This window comes from Mauremys mutica, chromosome 20 (assembly GCF_020497125.1).
Source record: "Mauremys mutica isolate MM-2020 ecotype Southern chromosome 20, ASM2049712v1, whole genome shotgun sequence".
Classification (NCBI taxonomy): domain Eukaryota; kingdom Metazoa; phylum Chordata; order Testudines; family Geoemydidae; genus Mauremys; species Mauremys mutica.
The window spans coordinates 6636160-6649050 of record NC_059091.1 but is presented as its reverse complement, the minus strand read 5'-3'; the positions used below and the strand labels follow the sequence as shown (position 1 = coordinate 6649050).

General features: G+C 43.5%; 1 protein-coding gene across 1 annotated transcript; it reads left to right on the top strand.

Annotated features, from left to right (window-relative positions):
* Positions 1–53: 53 nt before the first annotated feature.
* On the top strand, positions 54–8373 carry TMEM106C (transmembrane protein 106C). The gene is made up of 8 exons (XM_044995756.1): positions 54–125; positions 820–1028; positions 1702–1765; positions 2957–3116; positions 3208–3348; positions 4752–4801; positions 5135–5188; positions 6502–8373. Exons 2-8 carry the CDS (start codon positions 848–850, stop codon positions 6662–6664), a joined length of 813 nt encoding a protein of 270 aa, XP_044851691.1. The 5' UTR covers positions 54–125; positions 820–847; the 3' UTR covers positions 6665–8373.
* Positions 8374–12891: the final 4518 nt, after the last annotated feature.

The window sequence follows — 12891 nt, the reverse complement described above, 5'->3', positions numbered from 1 at the left end:
AGGGGCGGAGCTTCCTTTTAGCCGCGCCCCCCCCGCCCACCTGCGCGCGTCGCGTTCGGAAGCGCCGTCGTAAGGAGGCGAGCCTGAGCCGGCGCATGCGCAGTGCGGGGAGCGGGCTTGTCGGGGTGGGTCCCGGCAGGTGCGAAGGGCCGCGCTGGGGCCTGAGGGGACGGGGGCGAAGTGGAGTCGTCGTCCCTGCGGGGAGTTTGTGAGGGGGGAGGCTCGGTCCCTGAGGGGGGGAACACGGGGGGGGAGGTCCGTGGGAGGGGTGTGGGGTGGCCACTGAGGGGGGGAACGCGGGGGGGGTCCGTGGGAGGGGTGTGGGGTGGCCACTGAGGGGGGGAACGCGGGGGGGGGGGGGTCCGGATGGCCACTGAGGGAGGGGAGGCGGGGTGGCCTTGGGAGAAGGGAAGGAAGGGATGGGGCGGTGGTTGGCCCTGAGGAGTGTGTGTGTTTCTGGATTGATGGAAGCAGAGCGGGGGGGGGATCTTGCCTGGGGGTGGGGAGGTTTGGCTCTTTTTGGTGGGGTGGGGGGAGATACCTGTGGGGGGGCACCTCTCTTGAAAGGGAGGGGGGTTATTTCTCTGGGATGAGAGGGGTGGAATGCCTCAGTGGGGGGGGAGCGCTGCGCAGGTGGAGGAGGCATTTTTTGCGGGAGGGAGCGTTTAAGGAGGGTTTTGTCCCTCGGTGTGGGAAGGGGAGGTAGACCTCCTAGATGAAGAGCAGCATGTCCCTCAGTGAAGGAGGGAGGGGATCAGACAGGCAGGTCTGGAAATCCTATCTGATCACCAGCCGGGCTCTTCCCAACTTTCATTCTAGGACAGCCAGCAACTCTTCATCTGTTGCCATGGGGTGTCTGTTCTCTCTCGGTGGTATTGCGTCTTCCAGGCAGAGAAGAGAGAATGATGAGGACTTACTAGACAGCAGAGATCGTGAGGAAGACATTGCCAAGTTTCCATATGTTGAGTTCACAGGTCGGGACAGCATCACCTGCCCAACTTGCCAAGGCACTGGCTGTATTCCCACAGGTGAACCTATCTGTATTGAAACTTAAATCCCAAAGCATTTTACATACGGGCTAGAAACCTTCCTTATTTAGATAAAACTCTTATCTCAGGATCTGGTTAAAAAATTCCCTCTTTGATTTACAAATCTCTTCTGAAGTGAACTTGGCTGCCCTTGCTTGTTTCTCTTTCTGCAACTGTTTTAGTTTCTCCTGTTGTATAGAAAAAAGTCATTGAATGAACTTTTTGTGTAGAAAAAAGTGTGCAGTGAATTAGGTTTGTACTCATCACATAGCTCCTAACAAGTTCCGTCTTCAAAGCCTGGTCACTTCCCAAGATCAAAGCTCCTAAATAGTGTTTGAGAATCTTAAGGCACAGGCCTAAGAAGAAAAGGTTTCTTGGGCTAGATAGTCGCATTGTGGGGCCATCTGTCCCATGGTGTTAACTGTTAAACTGTCTCATTGCTTCCTTGACTTATCCAAACCCAGCCAGTTGGTAGCAGTGATATTTGTATTGTCTGCTACAGTCTAGAAAAGAATGTTCCTTCTCATGTTGAGGGAGCACGATATTAAAATGCATACCCAGAAACCCTTGGCAGCTTCTAGTCATTTCCAATGCCCTCAGTTTTAGGGAGCTTAGTGCAGAGTGACTTTGCAGATGGGTGGAATTGACAAAGCTTTTTCCTTTTGTCTTCTAGAGCAGGTAAATGAGTTGGTGGCGCTAATACCATACAGTGACCAGAGGCTCCGTCCCCAGAGAACGTAAGTTCAGAGTAAAAGAGTCTAACGCATGTCCACTAATCTTTCTCGTGAGGAATAAATGTGGCTGCTCCTCATTTGGTGACTGGTTGTGCTGCCACAACTAAATATTGCTCTGGCTCTGCATTTCCTTCTGTGCCGCCTTCCATGCTTTAGTTTAAGATAATGCTATTAAACACTTCTTTAGCTGTAACTATTTCCCATTAACTCCCACTCTTGGGGTGTGCATGAAAACCCCATAGCTACTCCACTTCATGCCTTTTACAGTCTTAAAAGAAACTCTGGCTTATCAGCATCAGAAGCACCAGACTGAAAACATTAAAGGGGGGGCGGGGTGGAGAATGACTCTGTGAGTGCCATCTTTACATTTTTTGGTACACTCAATCCCTTTCTTTTTGGTAAAATGCCTCAGTTTAAAGGGCCTCCAGTTCTTTATTTGAGCTGTTTAGACACATTATCCAATTTAATCTTAATCATGTAAGAGTAGCACTTATTATTTGTGATATGTTTCTCCAGGGAAGCTCAGGTGCATTGTCTGATAGCTCAGGGAGTGGTTTATGTATAGCACTTGATATTTTTCCATGGAATCCTTTGTTCTTTCAGTCCTTTTTCTTCTGGTTTTTCGAGAGTTTTGGTACTGCTCGAACTTCATTAGTAACAGCTGGTGATCTAGTCTCTCACTGTATGGGAGGAAATCGTGCCCATTGGCTTTAAACAAACAAGCCAGGACTTGATGAGAAAGAGAGGTTGGTCCAATGGTTTGGGCACTAACCTAGGACTTGGGAGAACTGAGTTCATTTTCCTGCTCTGCCACATATGTCCTGTTTGACTTCGGGCATGTCACTTAGCATCTCTGTGTCTTGGTTCTCCACATGGAAATTATAGCCCTGTACTATTTTACATCTTATAGGGGTGCTGTGAGGATAAATATGTTAAAGATTGTGAGATGCTCTGATGCTACAGTTATGGGGACCATACAAGTAGCTCAGATCTGTGGTTTCCTCAAGGCTGTTCCAGAGACTGACTGGGTTACTGAGTCCCTCTGTGTCTTGGGTCATGCATACGTAAAATGGGGATAATATGCTTCCTACCTTCCACGGAGCCTTTAAAATCAGTTCATTTTTGTAAATTGAGACTCTTCAGTCACAAGTGCGGTATTAGGGCAAAGTGGGTAAATGTTCATGTCTGTTGCAGGAAGCTCTATGTGCTGCTGTCTGTGCTGCTCTGCCTTCTGATATCAGGGCTGGTGATTTTCTTCCTGTTTCCACACTCGGTCCTTGTGGATGATGAGGGCATCAAAGGGGTTCAAGTTTGGTTCGACCAGAAAAACTCCATTGTCATTCTTGCCATCACGGTAAAGCTCTGTCTAATCCTTTGCGTGAGTGAATTTGCTGCTGGACTCTGCAGGACTCGGATTCTGATGTCTTCTCTCTTTCTTGATACAGACCACCCTGAGGATCAGAAACTCCAATTTCTATTCAGTTGCAGTAACCAGCCTAGCCAGCCAGGTGCAGTACATGAACACTGTGGTTGGAACCCAGCAGATTACCAATGTGTCCCGCATCCAGCCTCTGAGCGACAAACTGGTATTACAGCCTTTCTTGAGTATTGAGTAGAGAGTATTGAACCATGCCCTACTGCTGGTGATACTGGCCTTTGGAAGTGACCCACAGCCAAATGGCTCCAACGGAAAAAGTTAGATGACTTATGGCTGAGGCTCCTGTGCTAATGAGCGGGACCTTCTGCACAGAGAGAGACACCCTCCCTTTTTCCTCTCCTCCCAGCTTGTGCACTAACCAGATGGGACCCATAGCTACATTAAAATGCAAGTGATGAGATATCACCAGTGAGGCTTCACATCTCTCACCAGTTCCTTGTGTGGCTAAACACAGCCTGAACTGGAAATGGAGAATTGGGGTCGGACTAGACAAGAATAAAGATGTTAAGGCTAACAGGAAAAGAACAAATCTAGCATCCTCTCCCTCCCCTTCCCGTCCCCCCTCACCCCCCAAAAAAGGCAGGATGAGTTAATAGGAATGAAGGGTCTACTACATATATTGGTGAAAGAAGAAAATGCTGGATAGACACTGGGGAAGTTGATGGGTTTTAATGACTGAACTTTGAACTGTTTTTACAAAAGTTGACCAAGTAAGTTGGATGGGACGAGGTGAGTCTGGACAGTTTAGTCAAGAAGTAATTAGTAAGCGGTAATATTAAAATCTACAAGTCTTAGTGCTTGCCAAGTGATATGACAATACCCCCCCCCCAAAAGCCAAAACAAAACAAAAAAAACCAACCCGATGCAGCTTTTGGGACCACTATAAAGAAGTGTTATGCCAGGGTAATCTCCTTCTGTTCAGCTCTGGCAAGGCTGCATCTGGAATGTATTGTTGGGTTCCAGGGAAAAGATGCTGATAAACTGGAGAAATCCAAACAACCGAAATGCTTCTGGGGATGAAAGGAGCTGACTTGGGAAGAAGGATTAAAAGAAACTGGTTTAAGTGTCACTCATGGTGTGTTGGTTAACAAATATCTGAATGCTGTGAATGGCTAGAAGAGGGAGAAATTTGTCTAAAGGGGTCAAATCAGAGTATAACTAGAAGTAATAGGATGACAAGGGGGACAAGGGACAAGGGAAAATCTAGGCTAGAAGGAGAACCTTCCTGACACTGGGATGTACAGACTAACCTTCATCTACAGCACAGCTATAACCAAGTCAAGAGACTCAGTTTACTGCGTTGTTGGGTCCTGCCCCATGACAAATTTCAGCTGTGGTATTTCTCTGTTTCCTAACTTGGTGATAGTTGTGTGGATTAGGCTATGAATGGTGAAATAGATGCAAGGAGACTCTTATAGCTGATTGGACAAAGCACTAGAGAACATATTGTAGGGAATAACCTGACTTGGTTTAATACTGATGGTCACTAGCATCTCTAACTTCTGATTCATTATACTATTTGCTGAACATGTCTTCTCTTGTCCTTTTCAGGTGAATTTCACTGTGAAATCAGAGATGGGTGGACCTTTCTCCTATGTGTAGTAAGGATTATTTATTATTTATCTCTATATTTCGTGCAAAGAATCTGCTTAAATTGGATATCACTGAGTAAACAGATCTGACTCCCGCAGCTATATTTAACGAGTTCTTGTTGGTCAAAAATACCAGACCCGATAGGTCATCTGTGCCACACTTTTCAAACATTAAAAAAAATTGTTAAATGTTCTGGACAGTTCAGCCAGAGGAGCCCCAAAGCAAAAAGGGAGTTCAGGATGCCCAAGAAATTTAAAAAATGCCTTTCTAAAGTTTTGTTATGAATCAAACTCTGTTTTAGTCTTTCTTCCAACATGTTTCTCTGTGTTGGTCTCTTACAGTTTCTTTTGCACATTACCCAAGGTCACGGTGCATAACATAGTGATCTTCATGAGGTATGTAATTCTTCTTATGCTCTGCTGCACTGGAAATGGAATTGCAGTGACAAAATTACCTCCTTACTTTGATCTGAGTTCCTTCTGTTCTGCTGACACATTGGGCAGTCCACTTCCTTCACTGATTGTGGTCGCTTGCTAGTTGTGGTACTCCTTTCCAGATGTGCAGATTTGGTCATCAGGATTTGATGTCTTGAGATATCAGCTTCCTTTGGCCTTCACTGAGATCTGTCATACTTGCGTTTTGAGCTTCATTTTCACCTACCATCTTCAAGTTTTGGTTTAACTGGACTCTTTTTGTTGCAGTAAGATTTTACCATAGTGGGTCACAAACCCAACAGCAGGACCTTCCTCTTTAATCTGGGCTTGGAACTAGCACTGTTGCTAACAGCGTGAGAGTTAAACCTGTAGCACTGCATACCAATTCCTTCTGGGAAGCATCCCAAGCTAGTTCCATGTGTCTGGAAGTCTGGCCAGCTGCTAGAAGATATGGCTGTGTAAAGTGTGGGTCACCCTCTGTAGGAGAGGACAGTTGGTGGAAGAACCGGGAGTGGGATGGCAAAGCAGGTGATGGTTGTATCAGAAGAAACTTTCAGTATCTATCATACAGATTCCCATCACTGTGATCTAGGGGCCTAATCTCTAGCTCTGTTTTCATGAATATTCTGATTGACTGCAGTAGGGCTAGCCAGGTGAATAAGGGCTGCAGAGACAAGCCCTGGCTGCAGGCAAAGAAAAGCTGTGTAATGTGGAAGTTGGGTGGGCCTTTGATCATTTTTTCTCCTCTATTCCATTAGCAGCAGAGGGGAGGGCTATATGTGCCTATTCCTGGTGCCTTCTGTATAGCAGTGATTCCCATGTCAGTCTCAGTTTTTGGCATGGGAAGTTTGATTCCACTTTTAACTAGGGCACAGTCAGATGTGGATTGCTGCCTCTCTTTAAGAGTATGGTGATTGTATTTGCAGCAGGCTGCTGGCCCCAACAGCTGTGAAGAATGCAGAACAGTTAAAGCTTAGTTGCATAAATGTGAAAATCTGATATGCACCTAAGCAAATTCTGATGAAGAAGAAAAATGTCCCACAAACTAGCAAACATCCTTTATCTTGGTACCTCTATACCACAGTGATAAGTGCTGTATAAATGCCCAAGATAGTCATCAGTTTTTCAGGGGAAGGAGATAACTAAAAAGCAGAGCCACTCCTATTGCTGTCTGATATTTTCATAATCTCTTCCCAGATTAGTGTCTTTACATTTCATAAGCCAATTAAATATTACTTGTCCTATCTGAGCTAAACTGAATCTCTCTCTTCCAGAACATCAGTGAAAATCTCATACATCGGCCATGTGACTCAGAGCTCCTTGGAAACATATCACTATGTAGATTGTGGCGCTAATTCCACAGCTGTCCAGGACCCTCGGCCTGTGTCCACCCCACCTACTCTAGATAGTGTAACCAAAGAGAGGAGGATACTCTGAAGACAACTGAGTCAACTAATACTTCTCTTCGGGAAGTGATCATGCAGACTGACTTTTATTATGAATTATGTACCTGTAGGCAGGATCACAAGGTAACTTTTAAATGGAATTAGAGGGATCGTTGATGTCCTTGGAGAAACTTGGAGTGAACAGGAGGTGTCTGAAATCATGTGGCACTTCACGTTAATGCATATGCAGCTTGGCTGCACTGCTTACCTTTTGGGCAGTGATTTGAGAGTGATTTGTGATCCAGTCTGATCCTTCCTTCCCAAAACATGCTGAGTTCCCACCCACTTATAACTTGACATCAATCTGGTCTTTAGCTGTTGCAATGAATTTCTTAGAATTGAACCCAGAAGAAATCAAGGAACTGTTTTAAATATATCTTTCAATGGAAAGACTTAATGAAATTCAAAGAAGGCTTCAGACTCTGTCATTGCCTTGGGATAAATGCTGGGGATTGAATTTTGCTGCTGTTTGGTGGGCTCTGCTCTATTTTTTTTTTGTCCTTTCTGGACAAACATGCTGTTTCAGTGAAACTCTTTTCGCCCCTCATTCTGCTCAGTGACAGCATACCATTAACATGTTATGGCATTTTGTTAGTAGGATTTCTACGCATAGTCATTCCAGGAGAGATTGGCGCTCATATTTATTCTCTGTAGCTGGAACTTGTGACGGATGCTGGAAGGGGAAATAATTGGAGCTAACCAGCATATGTTCTATTTGGGGTGGTGGTTTGCTTACTGACCAAGTTATCTGTGGGTGTCCCTCTACAGTGTATCAAAGCCCTATTATCTTAGTGATGGCTGTGTTTCAATAGGTTCACCGCTCTAAAGGAGTCGTACTGATTTCCTTGTATGGACCATATAGCTCTTGGGCCTTTTTCCTTCATGCAGTGTTTTGAAGCTACTGCTCTAGGTATATGTTGAAATTAAAGTTCTTGGGTGTCACTGAAGCTAGGGAACCTGTCACTGAGCAGTTTGATCTGTGTACTTGCTGCTTTCTTTTAGCAGGAAAACTTTGTACTGGTTTGTAAGGGCCAATATTTTAGAATAGCATTTTTGTACTTCTGTATTTTTTCGCTAAAGGAAGGGATTTAAAGATTACATATGCAGTATCCTTGTGTAGTTTTTCCAGACATTGGCTCACTTTTGCATGGGGATTTGGCTGAGTGCAGACTTGAGCTGATTTCGCTTAAGTTAATGGAAGTTGCCTGTCTCAAATGCTCATTTTAGTGATGCAGTTTGTATCTTAGGATGTATAATAGCCAGTTAACCCTGGTACAGAAGGCTAAGCACAAGGTATTTTAGTTTTAAATTCCTCACTTCAAATGATTCTGTAGGCTGCTTCTGAGCCAGACTCTTGCACATCATGATTTCAGGGCTCTTAAATTCACTATAATTCAACTCAGCTTCCCCATTTCTTTTGGGCTAAATCAACTGGCATCTTTCTCTATCTTGCTTTAGAGGAAATAGCTATGCTAGTGGGAAGGAAAAACCAAACAGTCAGACTCTGAAAAGGAAACTGATAATATCTAAAACGTTTCATTGAAGAAAGCTTGTTTGTTGTTGGTGTGAAGTAGAAAATGAACCTTATTTTAAGAAAATGTTTCTATTGTATAGAATTGCACTTTACTGGCAGAATTTCTAGAACTGAATCTTGCTAGACAAATAAAACCTGAGATTATTTACCACTAAGTGTCATTTGAATGGAGTAGTCCCTGACTCTTTTCATCTCCTGCATTTCTGCCCTGGACTTTGAATACGTTATACTGCAACTGGCCTGATGTGCCACTCTCAACTTCTTAGCTGGCTAATCCATGTATTATCAATTTGCAATACTTATTGACTTGTATTACAGTAGTATCTGGTGTCCCTAATCGTGGATCAGTGCCCCAGCATGCCAGGACCTGTACAAACACACAGAGGGCTTAACATCTGCCTACTTTGGTGTTCTTGCACCTTTCTCTGGAGCAGCTAGTGCTGGTCCCTGCCAGAAATGGGATACTGGACTAGACAGACCTTGGCTGTGATCCAGTGTGGGAGTTCCTGTGTCCACATAGAGATGGTCTCTGCCTCAAAGAGTTTGCAATATAAGTACTCTAGGATCAAATGTTTTTCTCCTGGATAACATATCCCTTTAATCTGCATTTTGTCCCGTTTTTCTGTATGGATCTTACCAAATGTACTAATGTGTTCTGTTCCCTTTGAATTGGTGAATGTTAGAGCCCAAACACTGAACTTCAGAGAACCATCTAAAGTACTCAGTGCAGCAGAGTAAAAGCATTAACTTAAATATCATCCATTCTGGGGCTGCATAGCCCAGCGTGCACTATGCCCTGCAGATCAGGGGCAGTGTAACACAGGCATCCAGCTGTTAGGATACCACACTCTGTCTACAGCAAGAAGGGGGAGACTGTCATCCATTCCTGCCACCCACATCTTGAGTCATTGGAAGGCACCTCACAGATGCAGCAGACTTCTTTCAAGGTCTCCCCTTACCGCATGGATATTTCAGATGTTGTGTGCTCTGAAGGGGGCAATGCACTCTGTGACTCACAGCTAAAACCGTGCTTCATTTGTAATGAAAGAGGTGCAGGGGCTCAAGCAATTTTTTTTACTTTCCTGACTGACGGGGCAAGCCCAGAGTTACCAGGGCTCAACCCTGGCAAACCCCTGCACAAATCTTAATTTATGTCTAATAATTAGGACTGTCAATCACAGTTAACTCACGCAGTTAACTCAAACAATTAATCGTGATTAATCACACTGTTATAGAATAGAATACCAATTGAAATTTACTAAATATTTTTGGATGTTTTTCTACATTTTCAATATTGATTTCTATTACAACACTGCTCACTTTATATTTTCTATTACAAATACATGCGCTGTAAAAATGATAAATTGTATTTTTCAATTCACCTCATACAAGTACTGAAGTGCAATCTCTTTATTGTGAAAATGTAACTTACAAATGCAGATTTTTTTTGTTACATAACTGCACTCAAAAAGAAAACAGTATAAAACTTTAGAGCATACTAGTCCACTCAGTCCTACCTTATTCTGCCAATTGCTAAGACAAGGTTGGTTACAATTTGCAGGAGATAATGCTGCCTGCTTCTTGTTTACAATGTCACCTGAAAGTGAGAACAGGCATTCGCATGGCACTTTTAGCCGGCGTTACAAAGTATTTATATGCCAGATATGCTAAACAATCATGCTTTGGCCACCATTCCGGAGGACATGCTGATGATCGTTAAAAAAATAATGCGTCAATTAAATTTGACTGTACTCCTTGGGGGGAGAATTGTATGTCTCCTGCTCTGTTTTACCCGCATGCTGCATATATTTCATGTTATAGCAGTCTCTGATGATGACCCAGCACATTTAAGAACACTTTCACAACAGATTTGACAAAAGGCAAAGAAGGTACCAATGTGAGATTTCTAAAAATAGCTACAGCACTCGACCCAAGGTTTAAGAATCTGAAGTGTTGTCCAAAATCTGAGAGGGACAAGGTGTGGAGCATGCTTTTAGGAGTCTTACAAGAGCAACACTGATGCGGAAACTACAGAACCCAAACCACCAAAAAAGAAAATGAATCTTCTGCTGGTGGCATCTGACTCAGATGATGGAAAATGAACGTGTCAGTCTGGACTGCTTTGCATCGTTATCAAGCAGAACCAATCATCAGCATGGAAGCATGTCCTCTGGAATGGTGGTTGAAGCATGAAGGGACATATGAATCTTTAGTGCATCTGGCATGTAAATATCTTGCAACGCCGGCTACAACAGTACCACGTGCACGCCTGTTCTCACTTTCAGGTGACGTTGGTTGTGATCGAACGACAGTTCCCTCTTCCTGGCTGGCTGACTCTCTCTATCCCAAACCCATGTTACACCTTCCAGCTGGAGAAACCCTTCCAGCTACAATCACACTGTCCTTTACCCCAATGGAGGCAAGCCAATAATTTTCACCCATTCTCAGTTGTGTACCTCCTTGACCCTCACGGTATTGAGGAGTGCCAGTTCTTCTGGGAATTTGCAGCCCTGGATTTTTGGGAGGCATTTTTTTCAGCTGAGCCAGTGGTTACAGACCATGCACTTGTGCAAGGCTAGAACCTGCATCTTGAAATAAGCTCCATTCTTTTTACTCGGTTTGTGTGTCTCAAGATGAACAGAACAAGGAAATTGAATGAAAAAAGCCTGTACGTCCCTTGGCGCGCCGCTTCCAGCAGCTCCCATTGGCCTGGAGTAGCCAACCAGGGCCACTGGGAGCTGCAATCGGCCGAACCTGAGGACGCGGCAGGTAAACAAAGCGGCCCGGCCCGCCAGGGGCTTTCTCTGCACAAGCGGTGGAACAAGTTTGGGAACAACTGGTGTAGGGTTAGCTAAGAATCTCTCTGCCAACATATGAGGATAGCTGCAGCTCTTATATAAACCATGCGAATCACGTATGGCTCTGTCCTCTAGGGGCTGAGCCATGTACAGAGGTTTATGACACTGCTAGAGTTCTTTAATGCAGGCTTGTGGCTCAGAGCCAGCGCTCATGGCTTCAGTCGTTACTAACAACTCAGGTGAGGACATCTTATTACGCTTACTGGTTTCACTGGGAGCTGTTGCGCTTGTTTTTTGTCTGGCTGTGCATGTGCACCTCACTTGATGCCTTCAAACACATTGCAACCAGCATTTGTAAGTGTACAGAGTGCTGCTGGGTCGTGGTTTCCCGCATGGGCCTGTGCCAGAGTTATGAGTCCACATTAGAAGCATTTGCAAAGTGTCTCTTTAAAACATATATATAAATCTTCCAAGCTGGCTGTTTTAAATTAAATTCTTGTGACAACAAATTAAGGCTCTGATCCTGCAAGGATGTATTCATATATTTAACTTGACACAGGAATAGCTCTATTAACAGCCGTGCAGTATCACTGACCCCAAATATTCAACAAGCATGAGTCTGGGCTCAAAAAATCATGGGACTTAATAAAATGGAGGTTTTTATTTGCCTTCTGATTTTTGAGCCTTTTGGTTTACAATTGAGAGTTCTATGTAGTTTAAAAAAAAAAGAAAACTGAGTTTCACATAACGACTGGAGGCTAGGAGCTGGGGCTTTAGGGAAAAAACCCAAAAATTCATTAGATATGTGATTAAAATCATGTGCAGGGACAACACAATTATGCAGGATGGTTAAGCACAGGGGTAAAGCTGTGCAGAATGAGTAGATGTATTTTTGGAGGGGGCAGGGATTTCAGCTACAGAGATTATTCTTCCAATTAGCAATTGCATTTTTTGGAAGGAAGCTTGTTTTAATTAAATCATGAAATGAGAGCCATTTTAGTTAAAATATTTTTAATTAAAATTTTTTATTTGTGTTGTTTTGGTTTGTCATGAAAGATCCCAGATAAGATAAAACATTATTTACCAAAGATTACATCATCGGGCAGCAATTAATACAAATAAAAACAAATTCAACACCGGTGTCTCTATTTTATTTTTTTTTAAGAGGAAAAGCATTCTATCTTTAGTGTGGAAAAATAAGGGAGTGGAGTGGGGAGATGGGCTGAGAAAGACAGGAGAACAGAGTTGTTTCACAAGTAGTGTGTGTGAACTCTCTACCACGCTTCAAATTGGTCTTGTAAAATACATTTTTTTTTTAAAAAAAGTCTATTTTACATATATAAAGTAGTACATATTTTTTGGTTGGTTTGTTCCAGTCTTCACGTCACCAAAGGGTCATTTGAAAGCAAGGCACTCTCAGAGAGGGAGTGGGGTAGAATTAGCAAGCAGTTTTGGGGATCAATCCACATGCTTAGTTTTGGAAATAAACGTTAGAAGAAACTTTAACTAGCTAGCGCCCAAGTCCTTATTATGGCAAATGTTTTCATGTATATCCCATTCACTTGACAGCGACTGCAATACCAAATGTGTAAGACTTAAGGCAGATGTAACACAACATGTCAGATCAAACTTGAGAGCCGCTCTCGGCCTCCCTGGGCCATTACTGGGTTCCCCCGCCTTTCTTTAAGTATTCCCACTAACCCTGCCACGGACGAGAGGGAGCATGTGCCCAGAAGTCCCTTGATCAGCACCGTTACCTTGTAGAATTAGTGATTTCCCTTACAGAAATCTCATGGCTTCTGTGTTGTCTGCTCCTGTGATCAGTTTCAAGATTTTTTTTTTTCCTTTTTAATTTTTTTTTATTTTTTTATTTTTTTTTTTCATATG